Genomic DNA, 15,008 nt, shown 5'->3' with positions numbered 1-15,008 from the left:
AAAATTAAAACCACTGCAAGCCAGTTCAATGCAATCCTGTATCACTACCTATTAGGACTAAAATCAAAGTTCAGCATAAGTCAACTTCACTGCCCACACCTTCTTTGGCAACACTTACCTCTAAGACAGGGGTTGGCAACCTTTCAGAAGTGGTGTGCTGAGTCTTCATTTATTCACTCTAATTTAAGGTTTCGCGTGCCAGTAATACATTTTAACTTTTTTAGAAGGTCTCTTTCTATAAGTCTATAATATAGATATAAACTATTGTTGTATGTCAAGTAAATAAGGTTTTTAAAATGTTTAAGAAGCTTCATTTAAAATTAAATTAAAATGCAGAGCCCCCCGGACCAGTGGCCAGGACCCGGGCAGTGAGAGTGCTGCTGAAAATCAGCTCGCGTGCCGCCTTTGGCACACGTGCCATAGGTTGCCTACCCCTGCTCTAAGACTTATGGGATTAAGCAATAAATCAAAAAGGGAGTGAGGTCGATTTATTAGTGCCTGCCTTGGGAAAGTGAAGACACTCTAGCAATGAAACAACAAACCAGAAATGCGTATTCCAGTATTGCTTTTTGTTATCAAGGAACTGCTCCTTAACTTTACTTTTTTACGAAAAGTCCATCATTTTGCAGTGAATTTTGGGCAACAATCCTTTACTATGAACTATTTTTCATAGTGCACAAGAAATAGGGAAATTGATTCTTTGGATCCCTTTCTCCCTCTTTTTCCCCAAAGCCCCAGCTGTGTTCTTAAAAGACAGTCCCAAAGATGCTTTAAATTTTCCATCAATCTTAGATTTTTGTACATCTGCCCATCATTGTAGTATCTGACTATTTTCCACATAGAACAGTTTGGCAATAGTAACGTCCCTAGTGAACTTTATGGAGTCTCTGGCTTTTCTCCATTTTCAAGTCACAGAAAGCTCTTAGGGTAGGTTTTTTGGGGTGTGGGGATAGGGATGGGGGTTTGGGAGGTGTCAGGGGGCTATGGCATGGGAGCATCCAAGGTGGTCAACATTGTCAATTCTGGTTATGGTGGAAAGGTTTTATTAAATAGGAAGATTTTTCCAGTGTTTCCTAAAAGCGGTTAAACTCTGGATTTGTCTAAATTCCTCCCTAACTTCATTCCACAGCTGCCACCCTTAACTTAAAATGCATTGTCAGCAGCTCCCATACACTTTGTTCGGGCTTTTCACTATTGCCCTAGAGGAGTACAACTCTCTTGGTGGTTTGCAGATGGAGATCTGGTCTCTTGTGAGCTGGAACATGTCCCACTGATGGCTTTGAATATAAAGACCCAGGTCTTAAACTGGCAGTGGAGGCAGATAAATACTCAGTTTAGTCTGCAACTTCAAGAGCATGGAAAGCCATAAACGAGTGCTGAACATGCAGATGGCAATTTTAAATTATCCTCCAAATGCCCATTAGTCTTGTGCACGACCACCCTTTCTTTGAGACCAGCTGTGCATTCTATGGCTTTGTTGAAACTAGGATTTTAAACGTGTGATGTTAAACAATATGATAACATGTTTTAAAAGCCTAGCATAGACAAGACATGCTGCCTTTAACATGTGCTGTAGCATGTTAAAGTACATACTGTCTCATCTACACAGACTTTTAAAACTTGCTTGCTAAAGGGTGCTAACTAAGGTGCTAACACCACACCTTTTAGTCTAGTCTAGAGAAGGTCCATATGTAGCTGGGCTTCTTTTAACTTTAGACACTGAAGTAAAAGCCTTGAAAAAAATAAATCCACAATTTGGCCTTTTTTTTTTTTTAATTAAAAGCTTCAGAAATGTCACCAAGTGCCATAACTGTTCTGCAGAGGAAAACGCAGCAACTGCTTTAAGTTTCATGATCTGTGCTTTTCAAGTGCTAGTTATAAAATAATTGCTCTCAATAATTCTCTCTTGCTCCAGCCAAATATCTGAAAGAGTTTTACAATCATCAGTAAACTTATATCTCAACATGTCTGTGTGTCTATTATAATGCCAAGAACACTGAAACACAGCACTGGACTTGACTAAGCTCAAACACAATCTGAATTGCAGCCAGGAGCCATGTCACTTGGCACCCAGTCCTTTAAAAATTAAGAAATGCTTCCTCTGAAACCACCAGTGATTACTGAACTCAAAAAGGCAAAAATTATTAGTCTTTGACTTAAAGTGAAAGTCATTTAATGAAGAATGGAGTTTATTTTTTAGAAAAATTTATATCGTGCCACGCGTGACATTTTTCCATGAAGAATTATATTTTTGTTTTATTGATTTGCTTGGGATTCTGGTTATAACAACTTGACTTTCATATTGTGTTAGAAGTCATTCACGAGCTCTTCAGTGAACTCTTCACTAAATACACACATAACATAACACAGACATAGCTAATAAAAACTTTTATTGCTTACTATCAAGGTCGGAGAGTGCTTTGTTCTTGGTAGTGTTATATTGGCTCACCAAGTAGTCAATTTGCTAAAAGTTTAAAAAAATATATTTTTAGTAAAGAAACAGTAACCATCCCACACATACATATTTATCTGCAAAACCCCAAAACTGTTGAACTCTACCATTAATACTTTCAACAACATACAATACAATTCTCTTCAATCGTGAGATGCTTAATTGGGAATTAATAGCAGCAATTGCTGCTTCATGAGGATTCCTTCAAGCGATCCAGAATGACAAGGGTCTTGTGTATCTCTGTTTCATGGTAGTTCTATCCCTCTGGTCATCTAACAATATTTAGTCCCTCCTTCACTGAGATATATGCAGAAAGTGTCTGAACTGCTTCACCAATTTTTATTCCTTTGTTTTCCCTTAACATGCTAGGTAGCTTGCAGGCACTTCCATTGCTGGCCACAGGAAGGGAGGTGGCTGTCCTTTTCCAATTGCAGACTGTGCCCTTTACCAATTCCATGGTTCTGTCCAGTGACAGTTTGGGCTCTGCACTATCCCAGAGAGCAGCATTATGATGATGACAAGGTCTTTTGTTAATCAGTTTTTGTTTGGTTTGTATTTTTATTTGGCTTGCATCTTCAAGTATTCAGTGTGGTAAATCCAACGTGTCACAAAAGCAGCAGTGATTAAATGGATGAAATCAATATATGCAGCATATGAAACATTTTGTGCCTGACTTAGATTATATTTTTGCCTCTCTTATCAACATACCATAGTATTCCAGGCTCTGAAATCTGCAGAAGAAACTAATTTAAACAGTTCTTAGCAGGACTGCTATGAGTTCCCAAACAACATCACAAAACAAAGTGGGATTTAGAATGACTAGCAAAACAAGTATAGATATCCTAGGGGACTGGTGTATGAGTTGATGTCCTTAATAGACAGACTGTCAATTGCACTGAAGCTGTTGATAATGCAAATTTTCTATGACAACAGCCCTGAGCACTTGACATCTTCATCAAATCCTCTATATATTCTGCACCTAATGCTGATTGGACGTGTTAAGTTAGTACTTCAGAAGTCTGTCTGCAGTCTACAATCTATCAGATGGATTCTATACCACTGTCAACAAAACCTAAGAGCCTTCCTATTAGTCTCAAGAATTTCTGGGATTTGATTAGAGGCACATGAGTACATGATATAAAGATGCTTTGCACAACAAAGCAACATATTAAGAAGAGTCACATATGATAGAATAGACTAGACTATAGATAATATTTAGTTAATTATACCAAGAAAGAACTAATAAACCTAGGTAAGAACTGGAAAACAATACAAAACTGAGGCTTTGAGGAGTTTCTGCAGTTTCCATGAGCATTCTGTCTCTAAGACCCTGTACTTATTTTAACTTGGTGCAGAAGTACTTTTAGGAGTCATTAGCTTTTTAGATATTTCGTATATACACATCATGATAGCTGAAGGAAACAGGACAGATTTTATATTGTGACATTTCCTACTGTAAGCACCCAGCTGCAGCTGATGCAAAGGAGTGGGGAGGGTTGGAAGAATTCTTAGTATAACTGGGTCACAACCACCAATGTCAGGTTCACTTCAATGCCCTGAGCCAGCTCAAAATGATTGTAGATTTATGAAAAGCACTTCATACTGAAAACCAAATGTTCATTATGTGACCTCATGTTTCTTTCCCCACATCTACCCCAAAGGGCTCTGCCACGACATTGTATCTACAAACATATGTGCTGGAGGCAAAAGGGAATAATATGCCCAGATGTGGAGAGAATTAAGGAAGTGGTGGATGGAGATTTCCCTTCAAACAATATACTCCAGCCCAGGCTGCAATGTTGCAGGGAACATCCTGAATTCCCAGACTCTCACATCATCATTACAAAGCCCTCAATTAAAAGAAAAGCAGTTCATACTCTATCATAGAGTGGGATTATGATGACCAATGCAGAGGGTGGTCATGTGACACTACTGTCTGAACTGGCTCTGTCAAAATTTTAGCTACCAGTAAGAAGTGGGATATTTGTTTGCTTTCCACATGGTTTTTAAACAGTATGGTTTTTCAACTTGTAACGAATTAAACATCCAACAACACAGAAGGGAAAAGCTATCATATAAAGTTCTCTAATAGGAATTGATCTTTCATTGGAGAAAGTCACAGAGAAGTATTTGGAGGACTCTTTGCAACGTAAAAGGAAGTCTGAAGCCATTAAGGACACTAATTCACAGTTGGTATGCCTCAATATATGCATTAAAAAGCATAAAAGGTGTTCAACAAAAACAGAAAAGGCTACCGTTCATTCCAGAGGATATTGGCATAAAGAAAATGGATGTATGGCACTGTTGCCCATGCATACTTTTATAAGAATTGCCAAAAACAGGAGGTTATTTCCCTTAAAAAAATTACCTCTTTGGCAACGCACAGTGCAGCAACAGAAAAAAGGCAAAGGAGTGTCACATTACTGCAGAACCCCTTATTTGTTTGAAGAATGCTGGTCCACAAGAATAACTGGCAGATATTTATTAACGTATGAGAAGTCCTTTATCTTTTATTGTATTGTGTGTTATATTTTATGAGATTGGCAACCAGCGCAATAGATGGGTACCCATAAAGAAAACACGGTTTGTTGCATGCATCACGAATACCAAATAGAAAGAAACACTGTTTTCTAGAATACTTATCTTACATATACAACCACATATATAAAGAAAGCATCTCTTTACCCCTGGAGTGTTATTGAAGAAAATTCTCAGGTCTTTAAAATTACTGTGCACCAGGTTCTTTGCTCCCCGGACTTGACTTGTTAAGTGCTGGTTGGCAGCATAAGCACAAAGGACTCCAATACTATAAACAGAAAGATAGGAGATATTACTTTACTACTGCAAATACCCATTCTGCCAATTAAGAACAAAAAACATAGCAAAGCAAACAACATTTATCTGGATAATGGAGTCCCTGCAGACAAATTAATGTCTCCTTTTACTATTAATTTCATTTTTAACCACTAGGTGGCACTGAGGAATTAGCTAGAAGATTTGATATATCACTCATTTTCTACATGTTTAATAAAGAAATCACGTTAACTCAAAAGCCTTCAAAAAGGAACACACAATAGCAAGACATATTTGCAGCACTGCAGTTGTCAAAAATTTACAAAATGTATACAAGATATACTAATACTATGCATACTTGGTTATTTAAAAAAACAAAAACCACCATGATTTATGAAGGCTAACATTTCTTTTCACGAGTAATCGTTAGTTTGACACATCTACAAGAAAACAGTTGGTAAAATAACTTATTAAAAGGAATTATACATGAAACATGTTTTTAAGTTAGAATTACTTTCACTGCTAATTTTTTCACTATGGTCCCAATCTTCCAAAACTTTACATGTATTTAACAGCACATAGTCTAATTAACTTCAATGGCTTAAAATTAAAGGATGCCCACAGAGTTGGAAGAACTCCGGCCAGAGGAAGAAATATATAAAACAAAATTAATAACATGAAAGATGGGAGTTTCAATCAGTGCCTTTGATGATTATTTTCCCAGTTTGGCCATTATGATTGCACCATTCTATCTTCAACAGAATAGATCTGTATATACAGTAAAATACGGTAACTAAAAGCCCATGACAAGCTTGAGAGAGTTATCTTAGACTATAAAATATTTCATTTTTTGTTCACTCTCTTTCCACATGGAACTACTTTTATCAGTTGCCAAAGTGAGACACACTTAAAAAAATCCCTGTAATTACTTAAACCCTATTCTGCTCCTTTTTAGTATAGATCTCTGCTATTGTAGACTAAGAGCTGCACTCTGAAGCTCAGGTGGGAATGCAACAGTGGAGTCAAGAGACCGTCTCTACGGTAGGCAGAGAAAAAACCCACTTTACAGGTTAAAAATTAAAACCTTAAATTTCAGACTGATATTATCTGGTAGCAGATCAGACCATGGGTGTAACATGCCCCTCTATGGGAAATGTTGCTTAAGAAGGCAGGCAGTTGCCTTCACTACCTGCAATTTCTGGATGGTCTTAAGGTGTAACCTCATGCAGTTTGCGTTGCAGTAAACCAGTTTGAGGCTAGCAATATCAAAGGGATATAAAGAACACCATGTAATGGGATCATGCTAGAAGATCACGAACACAAATAAGTGGGCTGTAGTCCACGAAAGCTTATGCTCTAATAAATTTGTTACTCTCTAAGGTGCCACAAGTACTCCTGTTCTTTTTACAAATGATACTGGCTCTACAACTGGGGTCAAAGAGACCTGAGCACTTCATACTACTATTAAATCATTTATTTTAAAGTAGTGCCTAGAAGCCCGCCACGTTGAGGGCCCTATTGTGTTAGATACATGGTAAATAACCATTCTGACTCTAGAATTCATAATCTAGGGAACACATGATATAACAGGTGGAGGAGACAAGCATATCTGGTGGGATGGAAGGGTAACAATAAGACATGCACAATTCTAAGCAAATCAGGAGCACAACTTGCCATCTGATTAGCCATTCTCATGTTGCAATTTTCTGTATTTGTTACATTTGAGTTCAGTTTTGAGGAGAGACAGTATTGGACAGCAGTTCTTTTTATATTAAAAAAAAGTTTTTCCCATATATAAGGGGTGGCAAGGGACAAAGTAGGAAAGTTGCTTGTCAGAGGCGTGAAGAATCAGATAATCAAGGCAGGCATTGTTGGCAGAGCGAAGAGAGGAGCCAACCTTGCAATAAAGGTAATAGAGCAGGGATATAGTGGGAAGGGCTCTGAAAGTAAGAAAAAGAAGCAATGCACAAGGATCTTAGCCGCATGGGCAGAGAGAAGAGGTCAGATTTTGGAGATGTTGTTTATTACTGTACCACAAGATGTAAATAGATACTCTAGATGCTGCTAGATTTGTTCTATTAGAATTGCATCACTAACCTTCACCTCGCAGAAAGAAGGATTTGGGACAGGATGACAACTGGAGAGTTCAACATCAAGAGATAATTTCTTAATCAAAGGTTTAACAATTGCTTCCTTAAAAGATGCTAGTGTCCAGCCTTCTCATGGGGAGCCACTGATGGTAACTGAGGGCTGTCTACATGGAAAATTAAAGGTGTAATTGTAGCGTGGGTAGGCATAACCATGCTAGCTTTGACCTAGTGAATGCTGGCGACAAAAGTAATGAAGATATGGCAGCATGGGTTAGCAACAGTGGCACCAGCATCATCTCACTTGTTTTTACTAACTGAAAGGTCATGGGTTCAATTCCATTTGCAGCCCACCACTCCCTGAAAATTTTTCCTAGTCACATTTGTCAACGCTCAAGCAGAGACGTGTGTCTCCACCAAACCATTTAAAAAAACCCCCAAACAGATCTGATAAATATATTAAGCATCTTTAAAAGGTGTCATTCAAAATAAGGCAGATGCATTTCTGGCAAACATATACATTGTTTCTTTCACATCTACAAGGAGAACAATGATTCTGAATATCATTTTCCCAGTGAAAGAAAACCGATTAGCTGCTTTCTTTTACCAACTGAAAAAGAAAAATGTCTCATAACTGTCATTCAAATGTAAAGTACAGTATTAGTGTGTAACTCACATGACTGAGTTTACAATGACATCTTTGTTCTTTGAAGGGGTTGTTTTTATATCCTTAGTGTATTCTTCTCACAAAGCAAAGAGGTCAGCAATTGCAACCCAACAAAAAAAAGGTACTTTGTAAATTCGAATGTGATCTTTTTCTCTTTAGCTTTCTGAGAGGAGGGTGGGGGAGAGACGGGAATCTTTAAAAAGACTATGCAGTCAAACATTCACCTGTTCTAAACAGATATGCGACATGAAAGGGAAAAACTCTACTTACTACCTAATGAGCTTTGACAAATCACCAAATAAAGGAAGAGAGAAAAGGAGAAGACATGACACAAGACGTGCCTTTCCCATAACAGACTGGAGTGGTGTATATCTGTTTAACTAGTGTCCCCGAAAGTCAGATATTTCGGTTTCAGTTTGTGAGATTTCATAAATGGATGCAAACACCATCAATCCAGTTGGGGACTGTTTTACTTTCAAAAGGTTCAAGTCACAGAAAATATTAAACAGATTTAAAGAAAAAGTACTAAAGAAAAAAGTTCTCCTCCCCAATAATACAAAAATAAAATGTTGGGTCAGAGTTTTCTTTATGAACCCATTTGTCAATTCTTCTGATTCACGTTGAATCCCAGATTCTGAACTATCTGCATTACCAATTACATGAAGGCAGATGTTCTTCCTTGATACTTGAACAAGGCACTTGTCCACATAACAGATATAAGCTATGTACTTTAGGATCTACATTTCTGAATAGGCACTTAATATCCAAAAAAATTAAAAAAAAATATGACTCAACACAGAAGGATCAAAAACTCATCATGTGGTTTTCCCACCAAAAAAGGGAAGACATTTTCTGTAAACAGGATTAATTTTAGTATTATAATAAGCATAAAAAAAAAAAAACACCCCACCCAGCTAACCTTTCTGATACATTGCAAAGAGATTAAGGAAGTGACATTCCTTCTACCACGCACACGTGTGAGTGAGTGTCCCAGCTTGCTGATGACTTTGGAATAAATAAAATATAAAATCTTTGTCCCAAAGAGAGCAGTAAACATTTGAGTAGGAGCACATCACTTTTGGAGTGATACATACTGTAAGTTGTATCCATCTCAATTCAATCTATATAAAATATGCTCAAATTCAAAGGTATCTCTGTGCTCATTAACAATAGCTCCTGCCCTATAACCACAATATTCACATATCCAAACTCTCAGCTGCCAGAAATGTAATCAGAGACACAAGGAGGGTGAAGTAAAATATTTTATTGGACCAACTTCTGTTGGTGAGAGAGAAGCTTTAGAGCCACACAAAGCTCTTCTTCAGGTCTGGGAAAGGTACTTCCAGCATGACAACAAAATCCAAGGTGGAACAGATTGTTTAGCATAAGTTAGTTAGCATAAACTGCAAGGGACCATTCATGGTAGAGTGGCCTGTTAACAGTGGGTTACAGATTGTTGGACTAAGCTATAAAATCCCATATCTCTGTTCAGTCCATGAGTTTTAGTTTTTAGTAGAGTAATGCATTTAAGCTCCCAGGCTCGTCTTTTGAAAGTGTTGTGCATGTTCCCTTTGAGAATGAGAACTAATAAGTCAGACAGAAAGGTTTCAGAGTAGCAGCCGTGTTAGTCTGTATCCGCAAAAAGAAGAACAGGAGGACTTGTGGCACCTTAGAGACTAACAAATTTATTAGAGCATAAGCTTTCGTGGACTACAGCCCACTTCTTCGGATGCATATAGAATGGAACATATATTGAGGAGGTTGATGGATTTCCACTCCATACGGCTAAATGCAGTGCCTTGCATAATGAAATATGCATCCGAAGAAGTGGGCTGTAGTCCACGAAAGCTTATGCTCTAATAAATTTGTTAGTCTCTAAGGTGCCACAAGTCCTCCTGTTCTTCTTTAAGTCAGACAGAGTTATCGCTTTATGAAAAGTGGTCACCCAAAGGTGACAGGGTGTTTGTGTTTCATCATTTTCCTGTGACAGTTCGTTCGAGAGCATAGTGATTGCCTGGGTTCACCCACATTGTTGTTAGTGGGGCATTTAGTGCACTGAACGAAATATACCACGTTGTGATAGGCATGTATAGGATCCATGGATTTTGAAAGGTGTTTTGTGTGACCACTACCCTCTCAACAGAAATGTAGTTGGACATACTTCTGGCTTTAGAACATTTTCTCCCCTGGTTTTTAGTCAAATACAAAATATTTCATTTGTCTGAGAAAATACAATATGTCTACAAGAAGAGACTAGTCTGAAGCTTATTAAGCTGAATAAAGGCATGTTTATGGACAAAAAACTGCAGAGCCACTTGCATCTCATGGAGGAAAGTACTTGTAAAGTGTAGTCTACTGTTAGCAAAATGATCTGTAGAACTTGTTTTTTAAACTTTGCACTTTTTTGCTTTCCATTAATCTTTCCACTCAACTCTGATTAGTTTACTAAAACAAGGTTTTAATACTCTCACCATTGTTGCATATCAATGGAAGGACAGAGATAGTTTTCACTCATGGGGAACACTGCCAGTCAATTTCTGATTTTAGAATCTTTATCAGCAGTGATTATGTATGAATCTGGAATATTCATAAACCAGCATGAGTTTACATGCTGCCATTTAGAAAATTCTTATTTTGACTTAAGAAAATTTGAAGGACAAGCACAATCACTTCTGACCACCACTTGACTATTATCAAAATGTGTTAAAAAGTGTTGCATCCTAACACCTCTTCTCAATGGGATGGCATCGGAGCACAAGACAGATAATCTTTTGTTCGTGAATTAGCAACTTTAAATGGCCATTTGGATAATTTGATTTAAAAACAAAAACAAGAAGTGATCTCCCTGGAAAAAGTCTCATATGCCAAATTCCAACATAACGATGTTTCACATCTTAAACCCCTCAAAAAGTGGGTTCATTCATTAACATGACATTAACCATATTAGCACTACTGTAATGCCTTTGTAAAATATCTTTTCTGAGTAAAAGTGAATATATTATTTTCAGCCTAATAAAATCATTTCAGCTTCTACAGATAAACTAGACTTAATATTCCTTGTTGTACAGTAATGCAATATTAGTATTGTGCAAAATGAGCACTGTGCAATTTATTATACTTGCCTGATAATTAAAGAAGCAACAAAAAGAAATGTTGCAAAGCAGCCTCTCCGACAGTCAGCATTTTTCTTCTGTCTTTGGTGCATTTCCCCACCACAGTTGTCACAGCAACGACACATACAGAAGCACAGTCCCACAAGAGGCAGTAACAGAACAAATAGCAATCCCAAAGCAGCAGGCACTATAAAGCCGATTTCATAGTAGATTGCCTGCAATTCAGACAAAAATAACTGTAACAGCAGATATTATATAGTTGTTGAGATTCATATACAGCCACTGCTTAAAAATGAAATTAAAGCTACAAGATCCACTAGTTACTTTGGAATCAATGTTTTCTAAGTCATCAATACATATCTAACAACTTTTCGATCTCAAACAGATAAAAACATTGTAAATGTTGACAACTAACCTATCAAGAAGTAGTTTAAGCAGCATATTTAACAAGTAAACATGCTCATGATATTGATGCAACTTGCATTATAACCAATTAAAAATGGGTACATTTGATTAGCAGGCCCACAGTTTGATCTGTCTCTCATAGCTGTTCCAAAAAACTATTTGAGAATATCAGCAACCCTAAATATACCAACATACTGTACTGTGGTGAGAAATTATTTGTTTTTGTTCTTAAAAAAAAAAAAAAGAGATTTATGTTATGAGTAGAAGGCCTGATTATGAAAAGCTGAAGAGAAATATTAAACGATGAAGGACTGTACCCTCTTCAAAACAAAATGTAAAAATAGCTGAAAGACAAAAAACATCAAGGGACGGATTTTAAGCTCTGTAGGGCGGAGACTCTTGATCTCTGTGTCATGTACATTGCTATGCTCAGTTGGCAACAAACTAACAGCAATTAAAGGAGAGATTTTTCAAAGGCACAAAAGCTGGGAACCCAACTCCCTTTTAATCAGTGAGATGGATACTTAACTGTCCTTGGTGCCTTTGCAAACCTCCTGATAAGGCTATGTCTACAAAGCAAAGAAAAATCTGCAACTGGCCCACGCCAGCCGACCTGGGCTGCGGGACTGTACCATTGTTGTGTAGACTACCGGTCTCCGGCTGGAGCCCAACTCTGGGACCCTCCCAGGGAGACCAGACACAGGTTTTTCTATGTTGTGTAGACATACCCTAAACAGTGGTTCTCAACCTTTTGGGGCTCAGGATCCATTTGTATATGTTTATGGCCTGTCACGACCCAGTAAATAGCTTGGGGGTGAAGGCCCTGGGGTGGTTTTGGACAGGTACTACCTCCTGGGGTCTTGGGCCCTGCCCGGCACTCACCTCAGTGGCAGCTCCTGTGCTGTGGGGCTAGCCAGGTGTGGCTCTCCATTTTGGACATTGCAACCTCCAGGGTTGCAGCACCGCTCAGTTTTGGCCTCATTCCCCTGACTGGACCAAATTTGTGTAAGTGGAGTTGCAGTGCCACTCACTCAGATTTGGCCTACCCGGACTCCCATTAGCATGATGTTTGGGCCAAACCTGAGTGGCGCTGGGACTCCAGAGTTTGCAGTGCCTGGAGCAGGAAGGCAAGCCCAGCCAACCCTGTGACACAGGAGCCACAGGAACTGCCACACGACCTTTGAAACATTCTGGCAACCCGAAATTGGGTCCTGACCCATGGGCTGAGAAGCCCTGTCCTAAAAGGCTATTAAAGTCACTTGGAAAAGTCTGTGTTAACTTTAAGGGTATTATAATTATTAAAAACTTACTACTTTGGCTCATCCTCTATGTCTTGTATACAATCTGTAAGCAGCAGTATCTTGGCAGTAACAAGATGGAATTCATGTTGTATTTTCACCGAATACAAGTTACTAGTTGTAATTTCTCACTAGCTATCCATCATCATACTTCAATTCTAGTCATACTGAATCTGCCTCCAATCCTACCAGTCCTTGGGGCGGAAAAATTGCTCCACATGCAGTGTCAATAGTAACCCATTATCATTAATATGATTGCAATCTCTGACCTAATTGCCAATCCTAGAATAAATAGGAGACTAGTGATGGTTTAGAACGGCTACTCTTGCTTTCTGAATAAGAGCAACTAATGTTCTGGAAGATAATTTTGGTTGGATTTTACAAGTCAAATCTTGTTAAAGCCAAAATTTGTTAAAAAGAAAATCAGAAAAGATTACAAAGTAACTAAAAATGAATAGAAATATGTTTTAGTAGGTTACCTGAACAATCTGGAACATAACCAAATCAAAAGTAGCTTAGATGAAAAACATCAACACCTTCATTTAGAATGACATGAAAAATAGTAATGCATGTTTTGACAGGAGTAGTGAATATAATCCCTGCTAGTTTTGGAAAAAAAAAAAAAACCCAAGACACAGAGCACATCTACCAGATACAATGGAAAGCATTATTACCTGAAGAGTCAGGACAACATTTTCTGGCTGTGGAAGTCAAAGCAGATGGAGAATGTGTATAATGCACAGGCAGCATGCACAAAAACAAATCATGTGAGTAATGAATAATTAACCGTAATTGAAACAATTAAATACCCCAAATAAAAAAATAAAAGCCACGAAAAAAATTGCATAGAAGCAGTAAATAATTAAGCCAAATTAATTATTTAAAGAAAATATATTATGTAGTAGAGGATTTCTGATTGCCTTGGTAAATTAAAAGGATTCAGGGTTTCTTTATCCACCATAAATAGCTCTCAGTCTTAAAATGAAAACAGACCAGTTATTTTTGTATGGACCATCATCAGTTATATTTCCCAAGATATTTCAGGAAGAGGAGGATCAGATATTGTATTAGTGTGCAGTTTCTCAAAGAATTCCAGCTGTCAGAGCTGTTCCCCTATATTTTTGCTTTTTGACATTACAAATTATTTTGGCATTGGGAGAAGCAGTTCCAATAGCAGTTTCCGTGCCTTGGCACATTATACAGAAAGTTCATCTGCACTTTAAAAAACTGTAGGAAACTTAAAACCTACAAAAGTGGAAGGGGGGGGGGGGAGAGACTGAAGGGAGAAATCTAATTTAACAGGTTCATAAGTGTTTCTGCTACCCCATTTGCCTTTTGAGAAAACGGGGGGAAATTCAGTCACGGGAGTTTAAGAAGCTACTCTCTTCCCTCTTGTTTTCAGAGCTTATGCACAGATTAAACAAAGCATTTCTTAATATTGTTTTTCTGCATCTTCATATGGCAATTCATACCCAACAGGGGTTTCCTCTTTTCCTCGTAAGTTAGAAAATAATAGCAACTAATCAGTTGTGAATTGCTATATTGAAAGTGCAAAAGTCATTGAAAAGAAAACATTTCCAAACCACCCAAAGACTTGAAAAATTCCCGACACTATACTTAAAATTTTTGCATCAGAAATGCCAATTCATCAGAACAGAAACTTTATAGAGCTGTCCAGATTTGTTGAGAGGTTTCTCAGGTTGAGAGAGACACCCACTCCAGAATAAGCAACAGATGAGCGTTTAGGATGCTCACCAGAGATGTGGGAGACCCAAGTTCAAGTCCCTACTAGGGTTGTCGATTAATCGCAGTTAACGCACGTGATTAACTCAAAAACAGTAATCACGATTAAAAAAAACTATTGCGATTAATTGCTGCTTTAATCGCACTGTTAAACAATAGAATACCAATTGACATTTATTAAATATTTTTGGATTTTTTCTACATTTTCAAATATATTTCAATTACAGTGCAGAATACAAAGTGTACAGTGCTCACTTTATATTATTTTGATCATCATTTTTACAGTGCAAATATTTGTAATCAATATTTTCAATTCACCTCATACAAGTACTGTAGTGCAATCTATTGCGAAAGTTCAACTTACAAATGTAGATTTTTTGTTACATAACTGCACTCAAAAACAAAATGCAAAACTTTAGAGCCTACAAGTCCACTCAGTCCTACTTCTTG

General features: G+C 37.7%; 1 protein-coding gene across 19 annotated transcripts in view; it reads right to left on the bottom strand.

Annotated features, from left to right (window-relative positions):
- PROM1 (prominin 1) overlaps positions 1 to 15,008 on the bottom strand; it is an 84,152-nt gene that overhangs the window by 32,755 nt on the left and 36,389 nt on the right. For 12 of the 19 annotated variants that reach the window (XR_010601537.1, XM_005296148.5, XM_065597038.1 and 9 more), the window contains 4 exons: positions 13,490 to 13,516; positions 11,122 to 11,327; positions 5,138 to 5,258; positions 2,401 to 2,464 (listed from right to left, as the gene is read on the bottom strand). Coding sequence is in view for 17 of the 19 variants with exons in the window: in XM_005296148.5 (XP_005296205.2) it covers positions 2,401 to 2,464; positions 5,138 to 5,258; positions 11,122 to 11,327; positions 13,490 to 13,516 (418 nt within the window). In the remaining 2 variants the exon portion in view is untranslated. The remainder of the gene's footprint in view (positions 1 to 2,400; positions 2,465 to 5,137; positions 5,259 to 11,121; positions 11,328 to 13,489; positions 13,517 to 15,008) is intronic. The other 7 variants (XR_010601538.1, XM_065597035.1, XM_065597037.1 and 4 more) reach the window with 1 other exon arrangement.

This window comes from Chrysemys picta, chromosome 5, assembly GCF_011386835.1.
Source record: "Chrysemys picta bellii isolate R12L10 chromosome 5, ASM1138683v2, whole genome shotgun sequence".
NCBI lineage: Eukaryota > Metazoa > Chordata > Testudines > Emydidae > Chrysemys > Chrysemys picta.
Note: the sequence above shows the minus strand (reverse complement) of the source record. Positions and strands in the feature narration are given on the sequence as shown.